General features: G+C 42.1%; 4 protein-coding genes across 5 annotated transcripts; 2 read left to right on the top strand and 2 right to left on the bottom strand.

Moving 5' to 3' along the window:
* Positions 1 to 779: 779 nt before the first annotated feature.
* Positions 780 to 3,430, bottom strand: stk19 (serine/threonine kinase 19). The gene is made up of 7 exons (XM_069149164.1): positions 3,291 to 3,430; positions 2,815 to 2,910; positions 2,574 to 2,716; positions 2,235 to 2,470; positions 1,731 to 1,828; positions 1,453 to 1,600; positions 780 to 1,037 (listed from the first exon to the last, which is right to left on the bottom strand). The coding sequence occupies exons 2-7, from the start codon at positions 2,906 to 2,908 to the stop codon at positions 992 to 994; spliced, it is 765 nt and encodes a 254-aa protein (XP_069005265.1). The 5' UTR covers positions 2,909 to 2,910; positions 3,291 to 3,430; the 3' UTR covers positions 780 to 991.
* A 70-nt stretch (positions 3,431 to 3,500) lies between these two features.
* Positions 3,501 to 7,207, top strand: dxo (decapping exoribonuclease). Its single transcript, XM_069149159.1, has 7 exons — positions 3,501 to 3,754; positions 4,329 to 4,795; positions 4,956 to 5,182; positions 5,830 to 6,049; positions 6,145 to 6,280; positions 6,443 to 6,537; positions 6,617 to 7,207. Exons 1-7 carry the CDS (start codon positions 3,737 to 3,739, stop codon positions 6,750 to 6,752), a joined length of 1,299 nt encoding a protein of 432 aa, XP_069005260.1. The 5' UTR covers positions 3,501 to 3,736; the 3' UTR covers positions 6,753 to 7,207.
* Positions 7,208 to 9,153: 1,946 nt separating this feature from the next.
* slc25a17l (solute carrier family 25 member 17-like) lies at positions 9,154 to 13,842 on the bottom strand. The gene is made up of 9 exons (XM_069149162.1): positions 13,492 to 13,842; positions 13,282 to 13,342; positions 12,095 to 12,161; positions 11,594 to 11,748; positions 11,027 to 11,143; positions 10,759 to 10,904; positions 10,388 to 10,483; positions 9,602 to 9,684; positions 9,154 to 9,509 (listed from the first exon to the last, which is right to left on the bottom strand). The coding sequence occupies exons 1-9, from the start codon at positions 13,564 to 13,566 to the stop codon at positions 9,374 to 9,376; spliced, it is 936 nt and encodes a 311-aa protein (XP_069005263.1). The 5' UTR covers positions 13,567 to 13,842; the 3' UTR covers positions 9,154 to 9,373.
* On the top strand, positions 10,785 to 17,791 carry anks4b (ankyrin repeat and sterile alpha motif domain containing 4B). 2 transcript variants are annotated; one of them, XM_069149161.1, is made up of 3 exons: positions 10,785 to 10,949; positions 14,867 to 15,029; positions 16,238 to 17,791. In XM_069149161.1, exons 2-3 carry the CDS (start codon positions 14,869 to 14,871, stop codon positions 17,367 to 17,369), a joined length of 1,293 nt encoding a protein of 430 aa, XP_069005262.1. In that variant the 5' UTR covers positions 10,785 to 10,949; positions 14,867 to 14,868; the 3' UTR covers positions 17,370 to 17,791. The 2 variants fall into 2 exon arrangements, with proteins under 2 accessions (XP_069005262.1, XP_069005261.1); XM_069149160.1 differs by lacking the exon at positions 10,785 to 10,949 and adding an exon at positions 12,493 to 12,585.
* The last annotated feature ends 248 nt before the right edge of the window (positions 17,792 to 18,039 follow it).

Raw genomic sequence — 18,039 nt, 5'->3', positions numbered from 1 at the left:
CACTGGTTCCAGAGAGGGCCTTTTTTTTGTTTGTTTTTTTTGCACCCACCGTAGATTCGATCATTGGTTAGATATGGGAGGGTGAGGTGAGGGGTGTTCGTTTGTTTGCAGTCTGAAACTTCACAGCTTGATGCCACTAAATCCTACACACTGCTCTTTAAATTTAAAGCTTCACTCAGGCCACACTGGTTCATGTTGGTGCAAAGATCCAAAATACATGTAACTCCATTTGGCAGGTAAAATATTTCAAATGTAACGGCCCATTATAACAGACAACCAAATGACATTCTGCCGGCTGTGTGATGAAAGATTTTGTCCTCTTCTCAGTGCATCGAATTAAATGTAATGTAATATAAAAGGCTCTTTTCATTATTACATGGATATGATGATGTTAAAAGATTAGATGCATGGATTATGAGATTTATTGAGCCATGTAACCAAGGGGAATATTTAGTTCAGATGGAAAACCCCATTCAATATTACGCGACCTTTTTTTAAACGGCAGAAATTTTGACTCGTCGTCGTTGGGAAAGCAAGTGTAGCAATGACGGCTTGGTTCCGTTAAGCAGCGACGGTGAACCAGCAAGAACGAAAGCAGGACTTTACCCAAGTGGAATGAAGCCATCATTAATACACCTGTTGATTTCCCTACGATGACGAGTTAAAATGTCTGCTGCGAAAAACGGCATATTGTGGAACAATTTTTAAACGTGGGCAGGTGTGAGGCTCCGATCGGCCTTCTTGTTACTCACGTCTGTGTACATAAGTAATGTCTCGCATTTGAGGAAAAGAAAACCAAATCATTTTTATTACAAGATAAACCGAAGCCTGACAAGGTTATGTCAACAGAATTGACAAGTCATCAACCCACAAGGGTTGGTAATACATTTTGGTACAGCATCTGAAATCATAAATTAATTCATCCGTTCCTCAGACAAACACTTGGACGAGTCTTCAGGCACTCACCGGCTAACGTCAGCCTTGTAACAGCTCAGGAATCCACAAATCGCAACAACGTCCCTGAAGTTGTAGGGACGCTAGAAAGAAAAAGGGAGAGAGCGTATCCGGTCAAATCAGATCAAAGCGTGGGTTTCCTCAAAGGCCCGAGTTCTGTGTAAAATTGTTCAGACTCCATTGACGGATATTCGTTAAAAAAAAAAAAAAAAAAAAAAGGAACAACAGTTCCAAGAAATTCAGCAAACATCTGTTGTTCTTTTATCTGTTTCTGAGTACCGGGATCAAGATAGCTTGTTTTACCACAAACTGTAAAAGCAAACAGACCCTTCGGTTACTGAACTGACAGGATCATCAATGAGAACAGCTGCATGATGTACCCCCCCACCCCCTTTTTTTTTCACTCGTAAACTCAAACTTTTCAAATTAAATAAAAAAAATAAAAAAAAACATCATTCAGGATTGATAGCGTCCAATCTGTATATGACCAAATATTACCTCTCTACGAGCTCCGCACCGACAATGTCATGGATGTGGTATTTCATGTGGAATTTCACGTGGGAAGTTGTCCGCCGCTCCTCTATCTCTGCCTTCAGGACTTCACTATATTTGGACTTCTTGACCATGCCGAGCACCGCTTTACGGCCTAACAGTGGTCAGAAACAAACGGTCCTACAATTAGCGAGACGCTCGTTTAAATACCTCGCAATAAAGTAAGACGAAATTAACACGGGGTTAGACGATGACGACGAAGCAACGCTAAGACAACCACTAACCTTGAATGAAGTACTTGGTGAATTTGCCGGAGTTGGGAATAGAAAGCCACCAGCTGCCTGCGTCCCTCACGGTCAGGAGCCCCGACTTCACCAGCTGCCTACGTGGTGAGAAAACAAAGCGTGTGCTGAATCTTTGAAAGTGGATAAGGCGAGTCTGAAGTTTCAGATTCACCCCGCAAATTTAAAAAAAAGAAAAGAGAAAAGGCTCCGAACACGAGACAATTTATCAACTTCTTCTCAACCCTGAACATCAAAGTTAAACGGTGTCTGCCGTGTTTGCCCGGCAAGCGCGATAACATCCGAGCGCAAAGTTTTGGAGACCTTGTGCACAAACCTCCTTCGCCTAACGGTCACCTTAAACTATCACAAACGGCTTGAATTCATCGTCCGCGGTAGCCATTTGTTTTGTAAACGAGAGATCAGTCTCGGTCATCAGTTAAGCGTCACGCTGACGATACGCTTCCACAGCTGGTTGTCAAACTAAATATTTTTGCGTTTTCGTACGTTATCTCGGAGTCTGCGAAGAGAAACTCCTTCAGCATCTGGTCTTTGCTGAAGCTCAGATCCGTGCAAAAGGACACCACTTTGTCCAGGAACTTCTCCGCCGTCGCTCGTGTCACTTTGCCGTCCTCTCCTGCCAGCACTTTGGCCTTGTAGTCCGAAGCAAAAACCAGCCCGAAGGCTTCCGCATCAAACCCGAGCTGGAACAGCAGCAGCTCTCCCCGCTCGCGCAACCTGTTCTGCGCAACACAAGGACAGCAGCGGGTCGCGTTTCACATTTCAGACGCATGAAACTGGACATTGACGCGACATATTGACCAGCGCTCAAAAGAGCCCTCTTACCACCTCCTTGTCCACCGAAGTCTTGTCGCTGTGTAAGCTGTAGAGTTGGTGTTTCAGCACAATTTGAGGCAAGGTGTCGTTGAAGAGCTTTCTGGGAAATAGTGTCATGAGGTACTCCAGGGTGGATTTAACGTCTGTTGGTCCTTTTAGGGAAAGAAGAAGGATGGCACGTGTAAATGAGTTTTCAACAAAGTCACAATGACGTTTTGTTGTCGTTTTCTTTTGAAGAAGCTACACCTACCATCTCCATCGCAGACGGCTCCAAACTGCTTGGTGCCGTTTCTTCTTTTCTTCACTTTGAAAGCGTCTGAAATCAGAGCCCGTTTCCTATTCATACCTGGAAGATAAATTACGATGGAGAAATCACGTCTTGCGGAATGAAACCGTTTCTCCAGGCCCACTGCCCAAATAAATAAACAATAAGAGATTTGTGCTGATTGAATGAACTGATAAACCCAATGTCGCCTGTGAATAACAGTCACTTCTCGCTTTTCGAGGCCATAAGCTTCTCTTTAATCACTCCTGCTGATGTGACCATTCAGTTTAGATTTCATCCCAAATCAAAGCTCTTGAGATAAAAAAAAAAAAAAAGTCAACACTTCATAAACCCGGTTTGATTTCTCTCGACGCGCCGGTTTCCACATTTGAAGTGACTTTGTCAAGCCGAGCTAATGCAGCTAGCTCACGCTAGTTCATGTGCGAATTTGAAACCCTTACCTGATATACTTGAAGGAAATAATCATTAGATTTCACATCACGTCGATCCCACCCGACACCACATCGCCATTGTTGCCCTAACGGTCAATTTAAAACGTCTTCTTCGTCCGTTCAGTTCGGTAAATATTTAACGGAAGTGACGCATCTACCACACGCCGAGCGGATTGGATGAAACGCCACACGCGGAAGTAGCGTTCCGGTTGTTTTTTTTTGGTGTTAGCGTATGATGTTAGCTAGCTGCCCCAGTAGTAAAAAAAAAAAAAAAACTCGTTCTTTCGCTCATTTTCCCTTTTTTTTTTTTTTTTTTGAGTTAGTTAATCGAAAAGGAGGCTGCGACACGTGAGGGTCGTATTTACTTGAAGTCCGTTTTTTTTTTGTTTTTGTTTTTGGTTTGGCGAGTTGACGTGAACAGAAATTTAGCGTCGGCTTCGCATCTTTTGTTGTGTATGCTGATCAAGAGGCAGGTTCGTATTTATTTACCAGTGGTTCAGTTTTAAACGTTCTTTCGATGGTGACAAAGAAATGTCCATTGCGAGCACGCAAATACTACATTTACAATATATATTAAAAAAAAAAATTTTTTTTTTAAAAAAGTCCCTGAACGTGCAGAAGGCGTGCACGTACAATTGCAGCATTTCGGATGCACAACAAATATGAACGCGTTAGACAGATACGGCTCCAGATGTGGTGCATTTTTAAAGTTAAACCACGTTTATTGATCCCATGCATGGGGATGTTACACGCAAAGTGCATTAAAAAAATAATACAAATTCACGATGGCGACGACGAGCGGGAAACTGGAATGCTGCCAAATTAAGCTGGAAACCAAAACAGAAACTCAGGGTCTTTTATATCTAACTAACAAAAATGTGTGTAATGTGTACAGGTAGCCCTTGTAGCAACAGAAAAAAAAAAAAAAAAAAAAAAAAAAGGTTAGCAGGGCCTCTTCATTGACAACGCAGGTGAGACGGACCGTCCTGCAGAAGATGCATATCATGAGGAACATCTGAATAACCACCGAACTTTGTCTCGTCGCAGTTTCCCCCACAAGGAATGGACCGCTACAGGTCCCGCAGTCCCAACTCCAGCCACAACAACCAACAGTCACCGTGCAAAAGGGAGAGAGACAACAGCGGAAGAGGTCACGGCGAATCGCCGAGCAACCACCAGCGGTGGTCCGGGTCCGATCCAGGGCAAAGCCCGCTGATCTCTCGGGCTCTGAGCACCAGAAGGGAGCTTTATGAAAGAGACTTCCCTTTGTACAAGCAGCCTGTCGAAGTGGGATGTTTTTCCCTCGACTCTGAACGTAAATTCTTCAACGACAGCAGGCAGATGAGGTACTACGTGGAGCCTGACCAAAATCCCAGCTTTGACCTGAGCGACGGATACAAGGACCGCTTTATAAAGCGAGACGAGAGTGTGAAGGAGAAGCTGGACCACATCCTCCGATGGGTCGTAGCCAACAGGTCAAAGCTCAACTCGAGGGCGGCCGCGGCCTCGTCATGGTGGGTGTAAACGTTAAGTTTACTATTCTTAACCTTTTTTTTTTTTTTTCTTTCCTTCAGGTCCGGGTCACCACACGGGATAAATACTCCGTTGTCATATACAGTCTCCAATCCAGTCACCATGCAAACATGCTCTCTGACCAACCTCTGCTCTTCCCAGCGCTTTAGATGTCGACTTTGTGACATGGCGGGGCCATCTGACCAAGCTGCTGACCACTCCTTATGAGACGAGAGAGGGCTGGTTGCTGGCAGTCACCCGGTTCAGGGGCACTCTTTACATCAGCGAGGTGGAAACGGAAGCTGCTCGCAGGGACCGGGAGAACCGCGCTGAGAGGCACAAAGAGATGATGTACTGGGGATACAAGTTTGAGCAATACACGTGTGCAGGTCGGTAGATCTGCCAGCTTGTACGTTCGTAACTTTTGATTGCTTTGTTTTCTTTAAACCTTGGTTACTCATCAGCCATTGCAAGTTAACTGTCTCAGCCGGCGTGTCCCGGGTAAATTCATCTGGTCAGCGCAGAAATGTCTCACCGCACGCATGCACAGAAATTGTGCGAGAGATTTTGTCCAGTGCTGATAAGACTTAATCATTCGCGTGTGAACTCATTTGGCGACGGCTTGAATGTAAGTCATTCATTTGTAGTCCCGCACTATAGTTTGTCGAAACGTTCGCTTTTCACTTTAAAATTATTCAATTCCATAATTTTCAAGTGGTATGTTGAAATAACTCAAAAGATTTTACTTTGTAATAGTAATAATAACTAAATTAATTTTACATAGTCATCAAATGTTTTATTATTGTTAAAGCCAAACTTTTTGTCCTGTCTTTTTGACTCGGTGAGTATTTGAAAGACTCTAGCGTCCCCGTCTGTTTTTTCGTTTTGTGGCGGAAAGGCTTCCATACTTACCAGTCTGCCCCATCATATTACACATGACGCGCAAACCTAGATCGTAACGAATCATAAAGTGATAAGCGGACGTGTCGTGCGATTTAAAAAAAAAAAAAAATGCCCCTTTGTCCATTCCCTGTAGATAACGCCCACAGTTTACCCGACCCCAGCGGGGTGGTTAACACGAACGAGGCCTTCTGCACGGTGGTGCAAACTCGGCTCGCAGATCACAGGCTCCTTTTCTCCGGCGAGGTGGACTGTCGCGATAAAGATCCCAACGCTCCGGCTCCTCCTGCCTGTTATGTCGAGCTGAAGACCTCTGCAGAGACCTGCACATCCAAACAGCGCAGCAACTTACACAGGTAAATGAAACGGCGAATCGTCAACACTGTTAACTTTTTCACTTCTTGTTGTTGTTCGCTTGATGTAAGATGTTCTCCTTTTGATGGGCCTTTAGGTTCAAGCTGCTCAAGTGGTGGGCTCAGTCTTTTCTCCCCGGGGTCCCTCGCGTCGTGGCAGGTTTCCGGGATCAAGACGGAGTGGTCGTCTCTGTGGAGACTTTTCACATCTCCAAGATTTCACATCTCATCAAGGTACAGTGTGCTAGTTCGCGGTAATAAGTGGCTGTTCATTGAAAACCAGCATTTAAGCACTGGAAAGCTTTTATTTTGAATGATGCCAGGAATAGTATATGCGGAACTCTAAACCTACATGATTAATACAAAATATGTGCACTCCTCTTGTCTCTTTATCAGAATGAATACAACTGCTGGAAGCCGACAGTATGTATGAACTTCTGCTGTGATTTCCTGTCTTTTGTGAAGCGTGTAGTAACTGAAGACAGTCAAAGGTGAGTTGTAATAATACACTAGGCTGTTTCATGTTACTTGAAGCTCTGTGCTGTTCATGAGTCATTGTTTCCATTTCAGTGTGGTGTACCTGTTCTCCTGGGAACCCCACAGAGATGTGACCTACTCCGTCCACAAGGACTCCCAGTATTCCTTCCTGCCACTCTGGTACGTGGAGGAGATGACCAGGAGTCCAGACGCGCACCATCCATCCTGATTTACAACTAAGGCCTCGTCATCCGAGTCCATCTTTATACCGCAGACCTCCACCGTAAGGTGCTTCACCAAAATACTGACATTTGATACAACGTGCACAGTGTCACAGATCATGACTCAAATTCATCTGGGGGGGGGGATTTTTTTGTAATTTTTTTTTTTTTATCATTTTGTTCGGCAGCATTGGACCACGTTTTATCTGGCATGCGGTGAGTTTAAATAAAACAATAATTACAGCGTGGTTTTAAGACCGTTTCTCAAACTTTATTGTTCGCTTGTTATAACAATAATTTCAATCCCAAAACAGTGTTACGTTAATTAAACAAAATTAGAAAAAGATGTGTTAAAAAAAAAAAGGAAGTGCAGTAAATGAATGAAGATGGTATCAAGTAGGTATTCAATGAAATTACTTTCATGTAACACACATGTCTATTTAGAGAAAAAAAAAAAAAACAAGCTTTCATTGTGAAAAAAGGTGGGAATAAGTCACAGTGTCACTACCTTCGCTGTTGTTCTATGACTCACAGCAACACGTTCACCAGCTATCACAATGTCCTTTCTGCTTTTTGGTAAATTGACAGTGTTCTCCTCGCTAGCGACCAGGAGCTACTCGATCACTACAAAAATGCGTCTCCTGAATGTGGTGTTGCAAAGCAGTGTTGAGAGGAGCACGGCATGTAATGATTATAACTCAAACAATAACCAGTTTAAGAGCATCAAAAGAAAATCAACTGTCAAATAGCATTAATGTCAAACGCAGGATATAAACTTTCATTCCCCAAATTAAGAGAGAAATCACTTTGATAACCATAGGTTACTGCTGTAGGTTACACTACTTTTAGGACACCGATATAACTAATGGAAGACACCAGTGTGACAAAATGTGCAAATACTGACCAATACAATAATGAGAACAGTAGACATAACTCAGTGCATCATGTGTTTGTGTAAATCAACAGTCATCACGTAATTTATGTCAATTCATAGTATAGTTTTTTTCACAACATAAATTCAGAGGCACTGCATGATTTGTACGCAAGTTTTACTGTCAAACTCTACTTTTTTTTTTTTTTGCTTTATATATTATTAATGCTCAAATCAAAATCTTTGAGCTGAAAAAGTGGGTCTAGATTTTACACACAAATCCATAATCTCCCTTTCACCAGTGCTGATATTACCGTTTATCATGTGTAAAAATGGCATCAAGTAGGCATATGTACAACAACAAAAATGCTCGGTAATTTCACGAGCTTTCTATCTTGCCTGACATTAAACCAGGTTAAATTCACAATTAAAACACAAGTGCGCGTGAAGAATGGTCCTGTGGTTTAGATTAAGGCAACACTTAAGCGCGTTACTCAATGGTCTCATCAACTGAAGCAAACCCCTGAGGTAAAGTCTGTACGTCTAATACACTTTTTCACTTTCATGGTGAGATTATAATGAGAAGTCTCATATTGACCCATCTCTAACAGTTTAAATAAGAAACTACCACAGTCGCTGAGCACAAAGACTGGGAAACAGGGGGAGGAAGCGAGCTTTGCGCTTTCCAAAGGTGGCAAATTCTCCCTACCGGCACCTTTTTAAGGCTCAGTCTTAACACGTTTTACCCCGAAGTTCAAAAACGGCATTACGTCTCAAGCTATTGGTCAGAAACAGGAATTCCCTGAAGTCTTAGCCGGTCGCCCAGCAACAACAGTTACCAACATGCCCTGCAGCTCTGGGACAACAGTTGCCTGGTTTGCTGGCAGCTCATGAGCAAACTTTCAGGACCAACAGCTACCAGACAATGAATAACCGAAAGAGTTTTTACTTTTTTTTTTGTTTTTGTGCAAGTTAAACGAGTTGCAACGTTTTAATTAGTGAGCGGTACAGGTTCTGGTTGGCAGCTGGCCGTTTCCTGCCGTTTCCAGTCTTTGTACCAAGTTACGTTTTCTGGTGGTTGCTTCGTGTAAATCCACGAGAGCTGGACCCATCTAATGTAACCCCAGACAAGAGAGCGACTGCATATTTACCAAAATGCCAAACAATGGCAACGATATGCTCTTTTTCCCCAAATCGTTTACAAAATCTCAACTGGCAGTCTCTTAAGTTAACAGCGAGATATGAATTCAGTTGAAGGCATGTAAAGCTCTCTAGAAAGTGACGCAATTGCATTTAAAAAAAAAAAAAATTTAACATTAATTTTGCCTTTCAAAGGATCATTGGTTGTCGGCGTCAACTCGGCTTCTATGAACTACTCGTATTGTTTTTCTTCACCACATGAACCCAGCTAAACTCACCCCCCCGCCAGATGACATGGAAAGATGTCAACGGAGGTTCACCGGTGAAGAAAATCTGTCTGCTCAGATGGAAGCAGTTAAAAGGTTAAGAGCGAGGGCGTTGCAAGTAATAAACCCACATCAGGTTATGGAATATTTTATGGTCGGGGTTGGGAATCTGTGAACAAAGGCACCAATCCCAACTCCTCTTACAATACAGCTGAAATAATTCCTAGCATTAATATATATACATACATATATGTATATATAATTGGTTTGCATTGATTAAAAACCTACTGATTATGAGTACGCTAACGCCGCCCCCCCCCCCGCATTCAAGTAGGTGTCTTCAGTGCTGCGGTTAGTTGTTCAGGCGCATGACTTTGAAGGTGGCGGCGGTGATCTTCTCGTACACAACAAACATGAGAGCAGCCGTCAGCACCGTCTGTAGCAGCTTGGCCTCCAGGCCTTTGTACAAACCAAATACGCCATGTCTCCTGGAATAAACAGAACAGATGACCATCATGGCGGCTTCGCCACTGCTTGGGTGTACAAGTGCGCGTGTGGATGCGTTAGCAGCTGCACTCACTTGATCCTGTCCACGAGCAGGAACAAAATGTTCGAGAGGCTTCCGATCACACCTCCTTTGCCGTCACCTTTGTACTGGCCGAACTGATAACAAAAGCAGGTGGGAGGTAAGGCGGGTTTTTTTTTTTTTTTTTTTATATTTGAGATGTTCCAATATAATCTTTTCCTTCTAACAAGTTAATGTAGACGTACAGATTATCCACTTTAAAAAAAAAAAAAAAAAAGTTGAATTTTCAATTACAGATTTTCTGTGGTTTTTCACAGAAACATTTTCTTATATTTAAGCCAAAAAATAAAAAATGCTTTATATTTTTCCATCAACAAATATCTTTTCCAAACATTAAAATGTTGACTGTTTTTAGTTCTTTACCTCATTTTATGCTACTGAACATGAAAAACTTAAAAAAAAAATAAGACTAATAAGACGGCGCTCATTATCGTTGTAGTGAAATAACAACGTACTGTTTGTTTTACTGAGGGTTTTGTCTCGGCCTATTTCGTTGGTAATGACGAGTAATTTGTTTCGGTCTTTGCGGGAACATCCTTTCAGTGCGAGAGCGGCTCACTGACGTGTTTTTAATAGTTCTGGATAATAACCGACGTCCATAGCACAGAGGGATAAAACATTTTCCCCAGGGAATTCTTTTAAGTAGACCCTCTTCAATATTAGTTTTGACATTTATGTACAATAAGAAAATATAAAACATCATCAGCCTTATCCTTTAACAGCACTAGCTTAAGTTCAATAAGAGAAGAACAGCGTGAAATGATATACGGCAGTATTTACCCTGAGGATGGCCTGGACTGTCTGAAGAGGATATGTTGCTGTGGTAGCGACGGCCTTGGCAATGGCTCCAATGAGAAATATCTCTGCTGAGGATATCTGAGGTGGGAGACAGAAGATTTAACCCACTCGTACTCACCGTTTTCAGCACGACATGAAAAATATGATTCACAAATACAAAATGGAAAATCACTTGTCAAATCAAATGACAGTGTCACACAAACCACCGGCATTAAAATTCGCTGGTCAGGCGATCGACCACGAGCTATCTTAGATTTTCAATTCTTTGCTCCAAATATCTGTAAATGAGATCTTTCTTCTTTTTTTTTTGGTGATTTTACAAGTGCCTTTTTTTTTTGTGTGTGTCCTCTAACCTTCTTCCCTCCCTTGCCTGCCTTCCTCTTCATGGCTTCATAAAACATGAACTGTACAGCCGGGTTGAGGACGAGGATGAGCGAGGGCAGAGTGCCGTTCCACAGAGTTCCCAGTCCCTCGTTCGCTATGATCTGCGAGAAAGCATCTGAAAGGAGAGAGTCCAAACACAGCAGGGTTTGACAACTGCACAGTAAGTAAGAAAAAAAAAAAAAAAAGTGTATTGAAAGTGTTCAGTTTAAATACAGATGTATATAGCCTACCACACACCAAATATGCCCCTATAGTGGGTCTGATGGAGGTCTTCGTTTCTGAACTTCACCCCCTGCAGCTTCAGTCGAGTGTTGACCACCCACATGGGAGTGGTCAGGATCACATTCACCACGCCTGCACAAACAACACATTGTTAGCTTACCTGAATCTTTCCGAAAGACACCCCGAGGGTTTTTTTTTACCTCTGGAAAAGGCTGCAGAGCATTTGGCGTTTTTTTAATGAGTGATAAAAATGCAAATTCCTGAGAATGGTTTCACATAACTGCAATGGTTTTGAGGGGGAAGTAACGTATTAACAAAGATGAAGACTGATAGCAACCCTAATGTAAACAAAACAAAACAAAAATCTCTAAAAATCTGCTTGGCACACAGTGCACGTCACCCATTCGGCCCGTTTCTTCGGGCCTCGACGGTGCACGCAACGCGTTTTGTGGACTAACACTGAATATAAACATCTTTTGTTTGACAAGAAAACGCTGCAGTGCACCTTTTAAGTTCATCAGTCAGTAGCTGATGGTTTCCATCAGGTCATTGATAAATATTAGTTTTGAAAAGTGCCTTCACCTGATACGACCCCCATGAGCAGGTCTTTGCCAGGTCTGGACCTGCCCGCGCCAGACGCCGTCAGTTTCTTCAGCGTGTTGAAGGTGTAGAAGTAGACGAAGTTGGAGCAGCAGAGGCTGGAGATAACTGGGAACCAGCCTCTGTACAGAGACCGACTGGGAGAAGCGGTGGAGAGACACTTAACAGGGAACGTTCACTCGTGTGGCCACAAACACAACTTGTATTTTTAGCCAAAAAAAAAAAGGTTCAGATTGCATCTACTTAGGATTTTTCATTATCATTTTTTTTTGGTGATTTACCTTCTCAGTTATCCTTTGGTGTATATAATATCTGTTCAAATCATACTGTGTATAAAAGGTTCAAATAGCACATTTTGTCAACTGGAATTAGACTGCTATAGTGCTTTACTGAATTACTCATATTAGTCCTAGAAGCTTGTACTTGAGAATAACACGTGCCATGACTTGGTAGAATTGTAACCCAGGATGTCCCAGAACTTACAGGCCTTCTTCTTTTGCAATCTCAGCCAAAATAATTGGGGTAGAGTTCGACATTCGCTTCTCATCCACTGAAAAACAAGCACATGAGTGGCAAGTCATTGACCATGTTCCCTCAATTAGATGAGTGCCGAAAGGCGACAATTTTTTACACAACAGAAGCCATACGAACGTTGAGAGTGGAGTTTGAAGCGCAAAGGTGGTCACCGAGCAGGGAGTGAGCACCTTTATACATCCACCCATCATCTATACCTGCTGATCCTAACCGACCTTGGGTGACAGGTCGCCAGTCCAACGAAAGACAGGGCCATCACAAGAAAGACAAGCATTCACGCTTACGGCCAATTTAGAGTCACCAATTAACCTAACGTGCATTTTTTATTTTTTTTTTGGGGGGGGGGGGCGTGGGAGGAAAGCTGGAGCACCCTCCAGAAAACCCACACAGGCAGAAAGGCTCCAGGTGACCAGCGGGTTCGAACCCAGAACCTTCTCCCGGTGAGGCGACAGTGCTAACCACTGCACCACCATGCAGCCCACACCTTTATACAATGAATTAAGTCTTTCAACAGCAGAACATCAATGTGCTTTAAACAGGGGCCAGCGTAAACGAGTCCAGAGGACTAAAAGTCATGGGCCGTGTCTCAAATCGCTCACTAACTTCCGTTTGTACACTTTTTTTTTTTTTTGCCTAGTATGTGAATTTTGACAGCTTAGTGTCGTTTCTACTCGCACGCTGCTGTTCTGCACTTATGGTTGTTACGGGAATGACCATGATTTAACATCTTGACAGCTTTGTTTGGTTATTTTGCCTAAATATGAACAGGTTTTTGTTCCCCCTGCTTCACACACACACACACACACACAGCAGTGTAGTGGTATGGAAAATAAACAGTTGTGTGTGGAGGTGCACAACTTCTATTTGTGTAGTGCAGCGATGTACAACAGCTGCAGCGTACTGACTAAAATAAGTACCCAAATACTAAATAAATCAATCGTGCATACAGACTCAACAACACATTTTAGGTTGCACCTCTGGAAAACACTTGTTGACAATTTTCCCCACATTTTCAGGACCAAACATTAAAAACAAAATAATTGTGATTTGCAGAATAAACATTCAAACTAAACTCATTCAACTTGGGTTTACACCCGCTGCTATCGGGGAACCTTTGTCCAAGACGATAAGCTCACCCTGCAGTCTGCTTTTGGCCGTGTCCAGAGGAAAGAAGACGGTCATCGCTGTCACACTCCCCTAGAAGACAACGCATTGTAACATTACCATCCATACTCACATCTACAAATACAAAATCAGTACGGTATAAGGCTCCATTTTATTTATTTATTTAATTTTTTTCAGTTTACAGGGGTTTCTTCTAAAGTTAGCACTTTATCTCCGCTCACCATTGCACCTGCCACAGCGTGAACCAGCGTCTCGTAGGACAGAAGGCCGACGGCCGAGCCGCCGTTATCGGACATCTCTGCAGGCTCTCCCGGTCGAACCGCGCAGACCTAAAACGCCGGGAAGTAACACGCGGAGAGACCCCGGGAGGGGGATTGCTGGTTCGGTTGGTTGTTCTCGCGGCGTAAAATGTTTGGAGAACAACACACAAACATTCACGACTGCAAACGCAGGGTGTCGAAACGCCTCAAGGCGGTCGGCGAAGGAATTTGCGAAGAAGGGAGAAACCTGCCGGACAGCGTTCCGCTTTTTCCTCTCAGTCGACATTGATTGGTCGAAATTTCTGCCTTTCGAGTCTTCCGCGACTTCTTCTTCTTTTTCGACTTTCCTATAAACTACGCGTTACTGCAACCTACTGGACTGGAGAGTAAAGCGGCGGATACCAGGGATAAAATACCAAATATTTTAAAGTGGGCTGCAATGCATTTATTTATAGAAGTCGAAGTCGTGTGGATGTTTTTTTTTTTTTATTCTTGCTTGCTGACTTGCTTGTTTGCTTATTGCTTGCTTATTAACAGAGCAGTCTGTATATAGCCTGATCTTTGACGACAAAAGCAACACCCGTAAATCCCTATAAATCTGTATAATGAGTACATTTACTTTTGATATTGAAGTACGTTTTGATAATAAGACATTTGTACTATTGCTCAAGTTTAATTCTGAACAAGCCCAAAAATAAAGCCTAGTTCATCTGAACTTTTTTCTGCCGCTTAAATAATACTGCAATATAACAAAAAAAAAGTCTTTCAAGTTCTGTCAAAGTTTTAATAGAGTAAAACTACAGAAATGGTATCAAGAAATTAGGATATTTTTGTATATCAGAAGATATATTGATTGAGTGTCATTTGGTGGATTATTTTTGATTCATTACTATTTAAGCAGTAGCTACTTTCACTGAAATACATCTTCATCTATTATGATACATTATATTTTATAGGCTTTTTTTTTGTATTCTAAATCATAATTTGTAAATTCACACTTATAGCCGTAAAATGAATTGTAAGTCCCTCTGGAATAGAGGCACTATACTGTAAAGCAGCAGAAAACAGCTTCATATTGTAACGCTACAAATCTCTCACTGGTCAAACTTTTCAACTGATGGTGAAAAGCTGTGACAGTGTTGAGTTTGAGGAAATCATTTAGCCGACAGCAGTGAGCTGGACTTTGCTTTTGTTTTACGGCTCCGAGCTGCTGAAGCGTCAACGCCCAGTGATCACATTGTTTGCTCAGGGTGTGCAGTCGCCTCTGCTCATCTGACGTTTGTGGGGAGACAAGGACAAGAAAGAAGTTTGTTTCAACTTTTTCTGTTCTCTGCAGAGATGTCTCGGTACCACAAAGCAGCGATCGATGGTTACTTGGACCTCCTGAAGGCGGCCACAAGGATGGACCTGAACACCGCGGATGAGGATGGCATGACTCCCACCTTACTAGCTGCTTTCCATGGACACATCGATGCTCTTCAGCTCATATGCAGCAGAGAGTAAGCAACATAAACGCCTCTCGATCACCTCTTTTTCATCTCACTTAGCTTCCTCAGACGCAAAAGCATACACAGAATTAGCTGTAGATGCAAGATATTTGTTTTTACGTAATCTTTTTTCTTAAACCTGTAAAATTGTCTGCATGTTTTCATGTCCTAAAGAAGGCAGGCTGATGAAATCTACATTTAGATACAGTCTCAATTAATTTTATCTTAAGTATTTCCAAAACCTTAACTAAATTAAGAGCTACAGTATAAATAATGCTTAAAGAGAAACATTTTATATTAATAGTGAAGTTTTTGGCTGGGAAATAATGTTTTATTAAAAAAAAAAAAAAAAATCATAATCTGCACCAGTTTTTTAGAACTTCCTCTTCATTTTGAAAACACCTGATGTTCACAACAATATACCGAGCTAAAACGTCATTGCACTCTTTGGACTGCTCCCTCCCAGGAGCTGAGCTAAATGTTCAATCAGCCAAATTCATCCTGTAAAACAAAGGAGCCCTTTATGTATCCCCCCCCCCCTCCTCCCCACCCTCCATCCCTCATTCAGCACAACAAAAGACGGACTAAAATCTAGCACAACATTCTTATTGAGAAATGATATTCAGAAAAGGTGTTTGTAAGATATTCAGCTGGGCGTAAGGTATGATTCAGCTACCTGGCCAGATAAATTTCCACTTTGGTCATCACCAGCATGAGCCGGGATTTATGACAAGCTGTTTCCTTAACACTGCAATCACAACTTTTATTGCTGTGACAATGACACATAGCACGAGAGGACTTTAAATCTTAATCGCTTACCAATTCTCTTTAGCCATGTTTAGTAATAATTTGTTATAAGTTGTGGTTATTTTGCCTTCATGTGTCTTATGTTATAAAAAAAAAAATAGTTTTGGGAACTTTAATTTACTTCCTTGACCAGACTGATCGTGTCAGTATGGTCAACTTATGAGGCTGCTGCCAAGAACTAGTTTGACTTTCGAATATATGTCTCCTTTTGCGGCAAAACATTTTTCATCTTTTGAACTTCATCAAGTAATTTTTTTTCACAAATTAAATACGTAGAGCAGGAAGCATTATTAGATTGTATCAATTAGTGATAGAGAGTAGAAAATTACAATAATAACAATAATAAAAATGAAAAATAATAGCGTTTCAGATCTTTATTTAAATCTTTTTTTTTTTTTGTATGTGTTATACAGAGGAGATCCCAACAAATGTGACATCTGGGGAAATACACCATTGCACCATGCAGCAGCTAACGGCCACATGCACATCCTCAGCTTTCTGGTCAACTTTGGCGCCAACCTTTTTGCAATGGACAATGAATTCCACACAGCAATGGACGTTGCTGCTTCTCGCGACCGCATGGACTGTGTGCGCTTTCTAGATGCTGCTGCCTCACAGCAGACCAATCAAAATGCAAAAAAGGTCGCCAAACTGAAGAAGGAGGCCATCAAAGAGGCAGAGAAACAAGTAAAACTCTGTGAGAAGGTGAAGAAGAAACACCAGAGCAAGATGGATAAAATGCACCGTGGAACTGGCAATACTGGGTCTGTTTCAGAGGCGAGCATGTCATTCTCAAATGAGGGTACCATGACCAGCGTCAACGAGCAGTTCTCCAAGCTTATTGCTGCGGATAAATCCGGCTCTCTTACAGCCAGGGTGAAAGGAACATTCCAGAAGCGGCTGGGGAAGAAAGAGAAGGGCACACTGCAGAGGTCAGCAGCAGATGGGAACGTTATCTTCCTCAAACAGGAGAATGGATCATCTGAGACACCAGAGTTCCTGGATGTCTTCGATGAGCAGGGTGAGGACATGTTAGATGAAGAAGGAATGGCAGGCTTTGAAGAAGACTATGGCGACGAAGAACCAGGCCAAATCAAACAATCCATCTTTAACCGGCCTGGCCTTGGAGGTCTGATTTTCATGAAGAAGATGGGGCAGGAGTCGGACGACATCCCCAGTGGGAACAACGAAAGTCTCGGTTACCTTGTTCAAAACAAGTTGTTTGAGGCAGATGAAGACGCTGCGGGCTTTGAGGAGACTGGTGACGCTGACATCCCCTGGGATCAGGAAGATCTTGGACTGGATGATGATGAACATGAGGAAACATCTCCTTTGGATGTGTTTCTATCCACCATCTCTTTGCCAGAATTTGCCCTCGCATTCAAAAGGGAGCACCTGGACTTAGAGGCACTCATGCTTTGCTCTGATGAAGACCTGAAAGGCATTCGCATCCAGCTGGGACCTCGGAAGAAGATCTTGGAAGCTGCTGCTCGGAGAAGGAATGCATTGGAGACTCCCGGCACCATGAAGGACAGCTGCTTATAATCTAAAACAAAACAAACAAAATTTAAGATCTTGTTTCAAACTTAAAATTAATCTGTATCTTTTTTTTTAAAGAGAGATAATAGTTTGATTTTTCTGTATAAAACAAAGTGATCAAACCTTGACTTTATCTGTATTAAATAATGGGTGCAATGCTGTGTTTATACATTATTATCCATGTTATATCTGGTTAAAAGCAGCACATGTGTCACTCAACAGTACCAACAATACCATATTAGTCTGGGATAAAAGAAAAAAACAAAGAAAAAAAAAACATGGCGAAATACTTAATCTTAAATCAGAGTAATACACAAAATAAGAGGTGTCGTAGAGCTGGTGATTATTTTTCTCCATAATTGAGATAACAGAATCCGAGGCTGATTTGGCCGTGCTGGTGTATGGTTTTATAATTATGTTGAAATTTTTTGTCGAATACACTATAAATAAAACTCATTGAGAAGATAATGTCTCCAGTTTAATATTCTCTGCTGCAAATATCGGGGATGGGAATTTCAAGCAAAAAAATACAATCCAATATTTGCTGGGAACTATTCAGATTAATTTCTAGTGAGTTTTTGTCTGAATTGAAAATCTAGCATCATTCTCCCACGTTCGCCAATGCCAGCCAGTAATTCTACAAAGGAGGAATCTCAATTAGTTCCAATCAGACCCA

This window comes from Embiotoca jacksoni, unplaced genomic scaffold (assembly GCF_022577435.1).
Source record: "Embiotoca jacksoni isolate LCO1_2020_lvr unplaced genomic scaffold, fEmbJac1.0.p SCAF_15, whole genome shotgun sequence".
NCBI classification, from domain to species: Eukaryota; Metazoa; Chordata; class Actinopteri; family Embiotocidae; genus Embiotoca; species Embiotoca jacksoni.
This window is presented reverse-complemented; position numbering and strand designations above follow the sequence as displayed.

Bases quoted from the DNA above. Each gene is read 5' to 3' on its own strand.
- slc25a17l (XM_069149162.1), bottom strand. From the start codon at position 13,566: ATGTCCGATAACGGCGGCTCGGCCGTCGGCCTTCTGTCCTACGAGACG. The intron at 11,749-12,094 runs GTAAGTTCTGGG...CGCTTCTCCCAG, and splicing joins ATTGCAAAAGAAGAAGGCCT to TCGGTCTCTGTACAGAGGCT. The intron at 10,484-10,758 runs GTTAGAGGACAC...CTCCCACCTCAG, and splicing joins CAGGCAAGGGAGGGAAGAAG to ATATCCTCAGCAGAGATATT.
- stk19 (XM_069149164.1), bottom strand. From the start codon at position 2,908: ATGAATAGGAAACGGGCTCTGATTTCAGACGCTTTCAAAGTGAAGAAA. The intron at 2,471-2,573 runs GTAAGAGGGCTC...TGTGTTGCGCAG, and splicing joins CTTCGGTGGACAAGGAGGTG to AACAGGTTGCGCGAGCGGGG. The intron at 1,038-1,452 runs GTAATATTTGGT...TTTTCTTTCTAG, and splicing joins GGTGCGGAGCTCGTAGAGAG to CGTCCCTACAACTTCAGGGA.
- dxo (XM_069149159.1), top strand. The intron at 6,050-6,144 runs GTAAATGAAACG...ATGGGCCTTTAG, and splicing joins CAGCGCAGCAACTTACACAG to GTTCAAGCTGCTCAAGTGGT. The intron at 6,538-6,616 runs GTGAGTTGTAAT...TTTCCATTTCAG, and splicing joins GTAACTGAAGACAGTCAAAG to TGTGGTGTACCTGTTCTCCT.
- anks4b (XM_069149161.1), top strand. From the start codon at position 14,869: ATGTCTCGGTACCACAAAGCAGCGATCGATGGTTACTTGGACCTCCTG. The intron at 15,030-16,237 runs GTAAGCAACATA...TGTGTTATACAG, and splicing joins CAGCTCATATGCAGCAGAGA to AGGAGATCCCAACAAATGTG.